The sequence below is a fragment of the Apostichopus japonicus genome, chromosome 19, assembly GCF_037975245.1.
Source record: "Apostichopus japonicus isolate 1M-3 chromosome 19, ASM3797524v1, whole genome shotgun sequence".
NCBI classification, from domain to species: domain Eukaryota; kingdom Metazoa; phylum Echinodermata; class Holothuroidea; order Aspidochirotida; family Stichopodidae; genus Apostichopus; species Apostichopus japonicus.
In genome coordinates, this window is record NC_092579.1 from 22,939,532 (window position 1) to 22,953,242 (window position 13,711).

Genomic DNA, 13,711 nt, shown 5'->3' on the forward strand with positions numbered 1-13,711 from the left:
AAACTGGATTAAACTGAAGCAGTATCTGTAACTATGCAGACTGTGCAGAATCAACTTGCAGAATTTTATCTGTTCATGTTAGGGAATAATTTAATGATGATGATTTCCCCTTCATAAAATGATCTTCAATTCAACTTACCAAACTGACAATGTTTTCCAAAAACTACTTCTGGACACAGACAGTAGTAGCCATTGATTTCTTCCATACAAGTACCTCCGTTAAGGCACGGTGAACTCAGGCATTCTAACACTTCTGTGATTTATGATAAAGAATATAGAAATAAAGTAAGAAATACAATGGGTGGGTTGCAAACTTATAAATGAAGATCCTTTTATTCTTATGCATCCAAAATGACCGTACCATCAATAGTCATTGTGTCACACTTCAAACAATTAAAAAGTTTTCAAAAATGAAAGAGAAGGCGATTGTAATTATTAAAAGGTAACACCAACATTTTACCAAAAACCCAAAACTTTAAGAGACCTTGTACTAAAACTTGTTCAACTAAACTTCAGTGGAAAAGAGGAACCTGGTTATAAAGGATAACCACTTTCTTATGCCCCCACCCTCCAAAAAGAAGAAGGGTTATAACAAATGATGTTTCTTGAGAACTTTTCAAATGATCTGATTGGCTGTTTCCCTACTGCCTATCACCTGACTACCATAAGTGACATAAGGAAAGGTACACTGCCGGCAGTGCTTAATTTCAATGTTATGATTCACTGGTTGCTATAGAGATCTACTGAAAATGAGATTGGGTATGCCAATGAATCCAACCTCTGATCACAACACAGAAGCTACACTATGAGTAGTCTAACTAATCAGCAGTAAACATTACTACCTGTGGGTAGTTGATGTCTCAAAGTCTGATGTCTATAGCCATTCCTCCATATTAATTATAATCTTATTAAAGGTACAAATATGCCTTTCAAAAGAACCTGCTTTGCATAAGCCAATAATATATTTTAAGCAAGTAGCCTTGAAGAATATGGGAAAATAATTAAATGTGTTAATTTTTCTTGCCTGATTCACAGAATTCTCCATAATATCCGTCCAGGCAGAGACATTCGATGCCATCGACACCCTGGATACACTCTGAATTGTGCAGACAAGGATTGGAGATAGCGCACTCATCTGTGGGTAGTTAGGTAGGTAAGGTAGGTAGGTAAGAATTGATATGATTCAACTGCTATCAAACCTTCTTATATGTTGAGTCTTGGGTCAAACAACAACTTTTGATTGACCGAAATGTTAGCATGCTTACATTTCAAATCATTTCAAAATCATTTTCAATCATTTCAAATCATTTCATTACATTTCAAAGGTAGATTTCAAAGGTTTGTTCTACTAATACTCTTCTAATACTACTAATATGAATTTGCCAATAATAAAATAGTACCATAAGGACTGCCAAATGGAGACCATTTTATATTCATGTAGCAGAGTAAGGTGCAGTGATGTTATTTCACAGTCAATCAAAACTTGCAATATGTAACTGACATACACTTCTGCTTGTTTGAAACTACCACAATATTGCTTTAGAAGAAAGCAAACTTTTGGTAAGGGCAAAGATGCAACGTAAATGGTAGTATAATGATATACATGAAAAACAGACATAATACTAACATAACCAATAAAACTGATATATACATATGATTTAAAATTTCACACATGAAGTGGGCAATAAGAAAACTTTCAGAGTTGATTAAAAGCAGTTATTGTTTTTCTTACCTCTCGTTTTGCTCTCAATGCGTAGAGCTGCCCCTTGCAAGGGTATGCCCGCTCCAATGCAATTTGGAGATTCGCAAACTAAACAGGGAGAAGAGAAAGATCATAGTTAAGTATTAAACAGATGGTTATTAAGCAACTTGTGCAAGAATATTTCAATGTTATGAGCAAATTAAAAAATGTAAACCTGTTTGGAATAATCACTCTAAAAACTGTATTACTACAAAATAGTAAATTAGAGAACAATGAACCTTTAAACATAAGTGATATATACTCTATATATCCTCTATATATACTCTATATATACTCTATATACTCTATATATACACTATAGCTAGATCCTGTGAATATTAGGTTCTGTACATGAACACTTCTCATATATCTAAAATGTAGTCTAATTAAATAGTACTCTGGCTAATTAGGCTTCATGAAATGAAAACAATGTTATTAAAAACACAATGTTGTCTATTTTCAGTATAGCTGACAGTGATGATACATATGACATGATATTGTGAGTGTCGTTTTATGAGCTCACGACAGGAATACAAAGAATATTTTATACCTAAGTACACCTTTGTTGGATGATTACACTACACAGGGTCTTGGCAATATCTACACAAACAGCCATATGACTTCATTAAAAATGGAAAGTCATATATAATGTAGTTCTAACTTGACCATGTACAGCTCTCACATAATGTATGTATGAAATGTGACACTGAACAACTTCATACCATGACCAGGTCAGTGTGCAGTCGCACAGTTCTTCATATAGGAATTACATTGTGGTTTCACTTGATGGAAGGCTATAGATGAACAGTGCCCGAAGTTCATCGGTTAGCAAATAGTTCTAAAGAACGAGCAACTGACTGGCCCCTCTTTACTAAAAGACTGCTCCCCTCACCCCCGCCCCCCCCACACCCTCACCATCACTAAGACCTGTATAATAGTTGTTGAGACTGTCTTACCATCAGCACAGGTTATGCCAGAAAATCCATCAGGACAGACACACTGAAACCTGGCAACAAAGTTGAGGCATGTGGCATTGTTCTGACAAGGGTTGAAGGAACATTCATCCAAGTCTGATGAGGAGGAATTCAGACAATTCAAAAATAGGATGTCAATATTGAGAAATCATGTTAAAATATTAGCAGATTAGATTACATCAGTTTTATTTTAAGGGGATTTCGTATGATCTAAAAGTTTTAATACATTGAGGGGACAAAGATTTTTTAGGAGTTAACCTAAATGCACAGTATGACACTTTTGAATCTACAACAGCATACAACAGCATATACTGTCTAGTAGCTAATCGCATGCATTGCATTCAGAGCTAATAGATGCTACATAAACTGACTAAAGCAGCTGAGAAATTTAAGAAAATGTATTTTTTAGTAATTTTTTTTCATTTTTCCCACTCTATAATGTACAGCAGTATAGGAATGACATATGCAATTGATCTTTTACCTCATTCTTATGTTCTCAGATAAATTATCAAAAACCCACATCAGGATCTGATACATGCCAAACCAACCACTTATGGAGACCACAAATCAGGATATTTATTTTTCTTATGAGAATCATAGATGGCTTCTAAATGAGCCTGTTTCTTCACCGTCCTTGTAACTCTCAGTGATAATCATGGGCACCTCAGCAACTAAGCTATGGGACAGTTGATTTTATACTCTCTTTTGATTGGTTAAGATAATAAAGTGAGGTGATATTTTTTTGAAGTATTTCAGTTTCCTTATAAGATGTTGCTTTAACATCTCAAACATCATGTCATTTTGTCTTTCCCCTTTTTGCAGTCTCTCACAATAAATAGAATGTGTGTTATCAATAATGTATCGTAGTAAATACCTTCACTACAATCGATTCCAGTAAATCCTGCCCTACACGAGCAGATAAATCCATTGAGTACATCAATACAGGATGAACCCTCCAAGCATGGATTGCTAGCACACTCATCGATGCCTGTAAAGATATATCACCGTCAGTCAAACCAAATACTATAAATATGAGAAAATATTCATATTTTTTGGAAAGGGACACATGAAAGTAGGTAACATTCAACCTTCACTGTGTCGATATATTACCCACTGCTAACAAACTCTCTGTGCATCTACTATGTTGCTAGTGTTTGGCCATGTTCAATTTAATACTTTGGTAATGAGAAGAAGAGGATAGACTAGGTGGCAGGAAATATGTGCCTCAGAACCAAGTTTTGTTTTAACACTGATCTAAACTTCAATGCCAAAAGTGCTGTCAACTTCAGGACAGTTCAGGGAAGAAGTGAGGACCAGCACCTTAAATGCATTGAAGACTCGCCCCAAACCGCTTGCCGCGCTCTGAAAAAGTTAACTTTCTGTTGCTTGCAAATGACGTTTTCTTCTTGTCGCTACAAAATGCAGACAGTAATGAAACGTGATACCTTGTTATCTTTTATCTAGACCTGAGATGTCCACGCTGCTATGTACACTGTGTTGTGGGCATTGACCATAGCTGCATGTATTGACCGTGCACTAGTGTCTAATTACAGACGCAGTGTGTGTATTTTCTGGGATCTATGGTGGTGTCTTCTGTTACACCTCATTCAAAACTAGGTCAGATTACCGGCATGAGACGTTTCTTTGTGCGCGAGTCTTCACACCCTAAAAGTAAAACTTCAGTAAAACTGAGCTTTTGTAAATTAGGCTACAGCACATACTGTAAAGGACCATCAGTGGTGGAAACTGTTATGTAGACAAGTTATGAAGCTGACTTTAATAACTGATATCACTCATCTTGAAAAGCCAGGAAGCTGTGACAAATTATTATTATTATTATTTATTAGAGAAACTCACCAATTTCACATCTATCTCCAGTCCAGCCTGGTGTACATGTACATATGTATTCTAGAGATCCAGGGATAGTTGTGCACTGTGCATCATTCTGACAAGGGTTATTATCACAGCCATTTAGTTCTAAGCCCACCAAGCAAAATCATAAAGAAATAACAATCGAATGAAATGCATATGCATGAGAAGCAATCAGAAATAAAGAAATAGCAATCATCTGCAATGCATGTGCAATGAGCAATCATCTGCAATGCATATGCATGGAGGCAATGAGCAATCATGTGTCATACATATGCATGTTAATACATATGCATGGGGGCAATGAGCAATAGGAAATGTTTATGCATCAAACATGAATGAGGTGATGATGCTTTTTGCATGATAAAAATGAAAAACCAAATCACATGATTAAAATGTAAACCAGCAGAAGAGGATATGGGAGCTAAACAAAAAGGTATAAACTGTAAAAAAATATATCCTCAGCAACCAACATCCCTACACCAGCAGAGCAAGAGAGCAGGTTTGACATAATGATAGCAATGCAGGGAACATTTCAAAATTGATATTACTTGAGTAAAAACAATTTCCATTTGCCATACACCTTTGCCATTTCACTGTAATTAAATGATGATTTACAACTGTCGAGAAGGGATATATCTGAAAAAGAGAGCTAATCAAGAGGAGAGTGTAAAATATCATAAATATTAAAAGTCATATATTTGATATTCCTGATATATTTATAGACATTCATGACACAGATTTATACTTGAGTAACCTTGCTGGTTTTGGCCTCAAAAATAGATAAATTAGTCATTTACTTTGTAACAGATGTTAGCTTAAACTACATCTTGATCATTACTCTTACAGATTTCAGAAGACTTTCTTTTAATTTCTCCATTACATCTTCATGATTATTTTGTGACAATAATATACAACTGGCTGGTTTGAAATGTTCAAATCCTAAATCTGCTTCTCTTATTTCATTATACTTCACATTTAATTGCAACACTGACATCAGGGAAAGTTAAACACTTTGTTTCATTAATAATTTTCATTTCCAGTAAAACTCTGTCCTGCAGTTTGATACTATTGTCGTTATTTAAATATTTAACATAATTCTTGTTGAAGATCAAACTCAAGCTTTAAGGTTCAAAGTTGTCACTAAAAAAGAATCAGAGCAAATGACTAATTGTCTGGACTCTGCTATCATCAATGACTCATCATCATCAATGACTCATCAATCAATCATCATCAATGACTCATCATCAATGCTATCATCAATGACTCAAGTTTCTGCAATATACAATACATCTATGTAAAATAGAGGCAAGGAACAGAAAAAAACACAGAAGAGTCATAGACTGAATACATTTGCATAATCAAAATCTGGACTGTAGATCTGAGCATTAGGGATCAGTTATTACAGCAGATGCCTAAATACTTTTGCTTGGTGATATATTAAAGTATTTTTGAAGTGAAATAATCGTTTTACCTTCTTCACAGATGTCTCCTGTGAATCCAGCTGGGCACTGACACGTAAACCCACCGACCATATCTATACAAGTTGCACCGTTGAGACACGGCATCATGTCACATTCGTTAGTTTCTGTGAGTCAGATGAATTGTCAGTAGTATGATCTAAGGGTGTTCTACAAGCTAACATACATGCAGGATTTAGGAATGAAATCATTAAGTCACTTATAGGGACATGTGTCAAATTAATTTGGGAGGAGAGGGGGGGGGGGAGAGGGGACACGTTGGAACAAATATCTACATTTTCTTTGTTAAATTTATTGTGCATCCATTTGCTTGATTTTTTTCTTGTATTAATAATTATCAGTCAAAATTTTCTTTTCAGGTATTGGCCTATATCTTATAAAGATGGATTACTAAAAATTCAAGGGGAGTGGATTTGGGGGAAGGGGGATAGGTGGGACTATTTGGTCATAGCCTACAGCCGTAAAGCTATATACCAACTCTACTGTTGTGAGGATGATCCCTTATGTTGCATTTACATGACTAGCACTCCAAATGACCCAAATATCAGCAACAGGTGTCAATTACAACTCAGTAGAAGGTATCCACAATATGGATATCTACAATGTAGTGAATGCCTTCAAATGACTTGTATTTTCCCTTCAAATTTAACCCATGAAAAAGTTTTCCATCACAAAACTACAGGCTCAGCTATAATTTCTGACATAATTGTCACTAATTACAGGTGAAATCATGCTTGAATTGGTCAAGCTCCTGTACTTAGAACAGGTGAACAGAATTGAAGGAGATTTATCATTTTTTCCAAGCAACAAATCCTATAAACGTGACTGAACTATTGGTGTAAGATCTAGTGATACTGATCTACATCTAGGATGGAATATCAATAAAACTCACCAGTCTCACATCTTGGACCTTCAAATCCTTGAGGGCAGGAACAAGCAAACATTCCCATCAGATCCAGACAAGTAGCACCATTAAAGCAAGGTGAGCTTAAACACTCATCAACGTCTATATATAAAGAAAATAATGACAATGAAATTTTGTCTTGTATAAAAAATTTTCAGACAGAGACATGCAACACTCAAAACTGCTCAACCTGTGATACCCTGGAAAATAATACTACTTACAAATGACTCGGACATTACTTATATGGTTTATCGTGACGTCCAATATAATCATAACCCATCGTTATCGTTGGGTTATCGATAACGATGACCCGTTATCGTTATCGTAATATAACTTTAGATAATATTTGGATAATATAACTTTGGGTGACTTTTGGAAGGACGATGTATAGAGTATTAACACCCACAGACGAAGTATCTAAACTATGCTGATAAAAGTATAACCACAAATATTGGTAGTCATGACATTGGGACAAAGATTTTATTGATTAAGAAGGATATTTTTTGTCACATTTTCACACCAGAAGACTGGATATGACGACTAATGCAATAACATGCACTATTCCTTTAAGAGACTCAGTACAGCAACATCAAAGAGAGATAAAAAATGAACTGAAAAATAATGCAACAACCATTAATGTCTCGTTATAGGAATTGCTAGATTCTTATAAAATAATCAAATTGCTGACTTATTTTCCAGTAAAGAAATTAATTAATGCATTGAATGCTATGACCAGCACTGGTGAAATAGTGAACACTCAAAATAAATATAAAATGTCTAAACATGTAAATGAGAAAATAATACTTGTGCACACTATACAAAAAGACAACAATATTTAAGACACTGATATTGAGAAATGGTCAAACATTTTGCCATACATAAATGTAAGTAGCATTACCCACTATTAATGAATAACCAGATGTCATTATCTCAAAAAATGGCAAGAATAATTCCAGTTACAGTACTAAATATATCCTGCAGCTAAGTTATAGTTGGTTCACTTTCTTGTGGCTAAAGAATAGACTTCCCCACATGACTAGTGGTGGTGAACATGAGCAAAAGAACAAACTATAACAGCTGTGAGTGAAAGCTTGTTATCAATAACAATGAACAAAAAACTGTGGTTGTCATGGTAACATATATGGTGCAGTCACAATGGTGCATATGGTGCGGGATGGTGTAATACAAAAAAAACAATGTAGAGGTCTGTGTCACAGCTGATGATGCCTTTCTATCATATCTGTGTATTTTGTAATTTCATTCTGCTTGAACACAAATCAACACCCATTGTAAGCATCAATGTGTGACCTTTGTGTTTTTTTTTTATATAGTTTTACAAAGGGTTTGCTTTTATGTTTTTAAGCCTCAAGTCTGACTTTCTGCTCATTCACATCAGACAGCTCACTTTCATAGAAAATATTATTATATATAGAAAGAGCATAAAATCAATATCTTAATATTTTGTGTTCAAGGAATGTGTTATCAATTCTTTCCTTGAATCTCCTTTAGGTTTGCTCAGAAGTTCTGGTATTAGTCACATGGAGTATTGAGTGTGCACTGTTATCTCCTCTACTTTGACTCGTAAACAAACACAAATTTGAACATGATATATAACAAAAACAAAACACTACACAAATTGTACATTATGAATAATATTTGCACATTAAGTGACACTGGTGTTTTGGTGCTTTTTGTGTCCATCCCCCCATCCCCACCAACCACCCTGTACATTAATTCTCTCACAAGTTAATTAAGTTATAATACATACTTTCATTTGTGGTCGAAGTTGCTGCAAATAGGTTTAATAAAAGCAAGTTTCATATTAAAGCAATAGATATTTGGATCATCCAACTAGCTGATAAACACAATCTATACCTACAGCTAGCAATATTCATAGATTCTGTCTAATTGAATTACCCACCCCACCCACCCCTTCACCCCAACCCTCAAAAATTCCATCTAATTCAACCATTCATTCCCCGGCACTAACTTCCAAGCTGTCGACATTGACTCCAAATGAAATTTTCCTAGCAGGACATTCGAAAGGTTAATTGTACAACCAACAGAAATCACTTCATAGTGGTGGGTAGCAAGGGCCAAATTTATAACTCTGTCACAAAGTTCATTGAAATCAGAGATAAATGTCATAACATGATCCCAAAAATTATGGATATGGATCAGAAAACCCATCTACAGAAAACCCATTTGCATTTAATATTAATGGCATAATAATATTGATGACCTACTGAGTGATGCTTGTATCATAAAATTATCTGACTCCCTACCCCTCACCCTCCCCTCCCGCCCTCTTCAAAAGTTGTTTGCAGTCATTCTCACTGATGTAGAGACTGTTTGGTTATAGAAGATGGCCAGCTATTTTACATGGACAAATGGGAGATGCTTTGTTACTCACATTTCATACCATATGATATGCATTTAAGCACTCAAATTTATCCCAAAATATATTTCCATTTGTAAAGTAACTGACAATGAAATTTACCAGCATTAAGAAATTCAAAAATTTTGACATTTTTCCTTTGATAGCCGAATGATCACCTTATACCAATTAAAATAACTCACCATTTTCACATAGAGTTCCATTGAAACCTTCTGGGCAGATACAAACAAAACTTCCATTGGTGTCAACACAGTCTGCACCATTGAGACAAGGTGCATTAGCACACTCATTAATATCTATGGAATTAAAAACAAGCAGCATAACTTTTCATTGGTTGTTTCTTCCTTGCAATGGATTTTGTTTTTGATTATCAATGCCATTAAATTCAATTAAAACCACAACCCCATTAACCTCTTCATCAAATTATTTCAAATTAATAAAATATGAAAGATATCCAACTAGAGCTTCAAGAAAATTCATCATAAGGAAAATATGAAAAACTCTGATTCTATTTGTTTCTGTGTATCACAGATTGGCAAATAGAAATATTATTTTTTTAAAGTTAAGAGAGATACTATGTATACATACTTTGTTGGCAAGTGTTGCCTGTATAACCCGTAGGGCAGATACAGGTAAACATGCTCCCCATATTGGTACAAGTTGCATTATTCTCACATGGGTTTATCGAGCATGAATTAGTTGCTATATGAAAAGAAGTAAAAAGCAAAGTTGGAAGTTAATCCCATGGATTTCACCTGTGAATAAACAGTAGTCATGAATAAACATGAAAGCATTTACTCTGAAACTAAACTGAATATTCATGTTGAAGAAACAAACAAAATGGAAAAAAACAATATATTAAGCAATGAAAAACACACGGTTACAAAGTGATAAATCGGGACGAAGGGGGGATGGGGAGGAGAAGGGAATAAGGATGACTGTTAAACAATTATTCTCTGTTAAGTACTGTTCAGAATCCTGACATCCTTCAGAATACTGCAGTAATTCATAAACACTTCCGAGCTCTCTGCATACACAAAAAATAAAAACTTACCATTTTCACAGAGGTCACCTTCAAATCCGACAGAACATTGACAACTGTAGGCACCGATAAGGTCAATACAGGTCGCTCCATTCTGACACTGGTTTCCAAGACAATCATTGATATCTGTACAAAATACACAAAAATTAGCAACAGAAATGTTATTAAATATTATTCAAAGATATGTACTCCTATCAGTACCAATAGAACACAAAAACATAGCAGAAAACATAACCTGAAACAAATGTTACAAGTTTCTTGCTCAATTAGCTAAGATTAGACACACATATATATATGACTGACAAGATCATGGTTTCTTCTTTGGTAATTCATGTTGGGTTTAACATTCTTAATTTCTCCTCCGGTGATTAATATTTGTGAAAAGAGTGTCATGTTAAGGCACCAAGCAAAACTTGAGAAAAAAGGTTTGCAGCAGACTCAGCTGCCGAGTAGGGTACCTTAGGCTGTTGAAAATGATTGAGGGAGAAATGTTGGATTGGAGTAACGGTGGTGAGTTGTATGTGCATACAGAAGTTTGGTTGAGCTCATTTGACATTCAAGCTCTAAATTATCTTCCCCTACATATAGTTTCCATATTCTCCAGATATATATTTTATGGTTCTCATGACGTGATAAATATCCAGTAATGTATGCCAAAACCCCCCCAAAAATATTAAAGCAAAAGTGTGAAATCTTCTCACCATTATCACAGTTAGTTCCGTTAAATCCTTGGGTACAGTTACATTGATAGTTGTTACCCATGCTAGTGCACACAGCACCGTTTTGACATGGGTTTGGAGAACACCTGTCAATCACTGCAAAGTAAAGAAGCCGATCGTTAAAATTAATGACAAATTTTCTAACAAAAACTTAATACTACGTGAATTGAGAAATTAGGAATATAGACATATAATGTGATAACTGTATTAAACAATAATAAAAGATGAATGACAACACTACTAAATTCAGGAAATCTGAACGACTCATGTAATGACTGGGATGAATTATCGTTAAAATGATAAAACCGATGGTCTTACTTTGTGAGCAGCTATCACCAGTGAAACCATCTGGACAGAGGCAGAGGTATTGATTGGGTAAATCCATACAAGTACCATTGGCAGCACAAGGACTACTGGCACATTCATCTATATCTGAAGAAAAAGAAGAAAGGAAAATATATATATCATATTATATCACACGTATAAATCACGTTATCTAAACACATATGGGGATTGAAGAGAAAAAAGGTAGATTATTCGGTTAAATGGAGCATAATTAGGCAGTCCGACACTTACCAGCGAGAATCGGGCAACTGCAACCTTTGTATAGAAGAAAAACTGGAAATCCTACGCACAAGAGGTGACACAATCAATAGGAGATCCGAGCTTATCTCTTTGTGTCGCCATGGGAACCCCAAGCCATTGAACCGTAAACGGTTGAAAAAAACGTAGTCTGTTTTGACCATCCACTGGCCTGAAGATCGTCGCTCTATGCGTGCGTGAAACCCAGGGTAGCAATATGGTGTAAATTGTATATCTTGTCTATATGTGATATATCATATTATATATATACAATAATATATATCATATTATATGATAATGATGACAAGGAACTTAACAGCTTAACCCTCAAAAACTAGTCTCAGAACATGTAGACTATGCCCAAAATATTATACACTATAGTAATGCAAGTCAGCTATAAACTGGCTGTCTATGAAAATCACATCCGCAGATAAATGTATTTTGCTAGAGGGACTTTTAATCCTAGCGATTGTTTTGACAAAAATTTATCGGACTTTGAACACGAACAGATCAGGTCAAAGACTGGTGGAGGATGGCTATAAATATCTTCAGTTTTCTTGATATTTTAACATCTTGAAGTATATCTAGTAGAAGTATTCTACAACTTTGAATCGTGAATGTATGTATCATAGTGTAAAATTATTTAGATTCTGTCAAGTATGACACGGGCGTGAAAGGTTGCGTTTCACCCTCGGTCAGTTAAGTAGTTAATAACTTGCATTTTCATAACAAATGTGACTGGTTTTAATAATCAGAGACAAATATAAGCATAACATAAAATAAAAGTGCTTACTCTCTTGACATGTCTCTCCTGTCCAACCTCCAGTACATTCACACTGAAAGCCTGGTTCAAGGTTAGTACAGCTACCATTGTTGAGGCAAACATTCATAGAACATTCATCAATATCTGCAAATTAATACATCAACAATTACATTATTGATCTTTCATGATTGTTGTTAATATTCTGAATGGGAATCAAAACAATAATCAAACAAAGATATTTATTATAACAGTAGTACATGCTACAGAGGGACAATCACATTTAAATTCCTATAGTATGTGAATAATGAGAAACGTCTTTACTCTTTTATGTTGTTGCATATTAAAGTCACACGGTAATGGGTCTGTACTCTGGTCTGACAGGGTCAGAACCACAATCAGGGAATTTTCTACTTTAAAAATTTCTTGCATCCTGAGAAAAAAACATTTCTTTTATCAATTGTAAACACTATAAGCAGTCTCCAGTCTTCCTGCCAGAGTTATCCCTACATTTGGGAAAACTACGCATAATCACTGCATGAAGGTATCAATATACACCACAGTGCATTCTTTCAATATATCTACAATCCATTTGAGAGCAAGCATGGGGCTATGAGGTTTGCCAACAAAATCTCTCTTCCTACTCTGGGTCAGGTAGGTGGTAGTAAAAATAGTATGAATTGTTAAGGGATCTCCCTTCTTCATCAAATTATTCATAGACTTTTGATCTGTTTCTCACCTCTGGCACAGAGCTGTCCAGTGTATCCATCTCTACAAATGCACATGAAACTGTCAAAGTTGTTAACGCATGTAGCACCGTTTTGACAACGATTACCGATACAAGCATCCTTGGCTGTGAATGTAAAACATTTCAGAAAACGATTACTGTTATGTTGATTTTGCAGTTTTTTTCCTGGTGCTGGGGTGTGTATGTGTATGGGGGAGGGTTATGGTGATGGTGTGGGGGGGAGGTAATAAATACCTCTATCAATTGATTATATCATTTTAACACATATCCAACATGTATTAATGGTAATGTACTCAACAAAGCAGCAACGATAACTTTAAGATTTGGTGCATATTAATTAAATTCTCATTAAATATTTTTCACCAAGCAGAGATCTAAACTATATTCAGGGCTGAACTTCTAATTAAAAAGTTCCCTACTCCTGAGACAACCAAACTTCTTGTCCCACAGATAACTAAAACTAGGGTTGATATCCTTCCAAGCAATAAGAGAT

At 35.0% G+C, this 13,711-nt stretch overlaps 1 protein-coding gene across 1 annotated transcript in view; it reads right to left on the bottom strand.

The window, feature by feature from the left end:
• The window catches only part of LOC139960239 (uncharacterized), a 150,678-nt gene that overhangs the window by 16,580 nt on the left and 120,387 nt on the right, over positions 1-13,711 (bottom strand). The window contains exons 139-154 of the mRNA XM_071958438.1: positions 13,210-13,323; positions 12,504-12,617; positions 11,447-11,560; positions 11,111-11,224; positions 10,422-10,535; positions 9,956-10,069; positions 9,550-9,663; positions 8,738-8,758; positions 6,958-7,071; positions 6,059-6,172; positions 4,573-4,692; positions 3,590-3,703; positions 2,698-2,811; positions 1,733-1,810; positions 1,025-1,135; positions 140-253 (exon numbers count right to left, since the gene is read on the bottom strand). Of these exons, the coding sequence (XP_071814539.1) occupies positions 140-253; positions 1,025-1,135; positions 1,733-1,810; positions 2,698-2,811; positions 3,590-3,703; positions 4,573-4,692; positions 6,059-6,172; positions 6,958-7,071; positions 8,738-8,758; positions 9,550-9,663; positions 9,956-10,069; positions 10,422-10,535; positions 11,111-11,224; positions 11,447-11,560; positions 12,504-12,617; positions 13,210-13,323 (1,698 nt within the window). The remainder of the gene's footprint in view (positions 1-139; positions 254-1,024; positions 1,136-1,732; positions 1,811-2,697; positions 2,812-3,589; positions 3,704-4,572; positions 4,693-6,058; positions 6,173-6,957; positions 7,072-8,737; positions 8,759-9,549; positions 9,664-9,955; positions 10,070-10,421; positions 10,536-11,110; positions 11,225-11,446; positions 11,561-12,503; positions 12,618-13,209; positions 13,324-13,711) is intronic.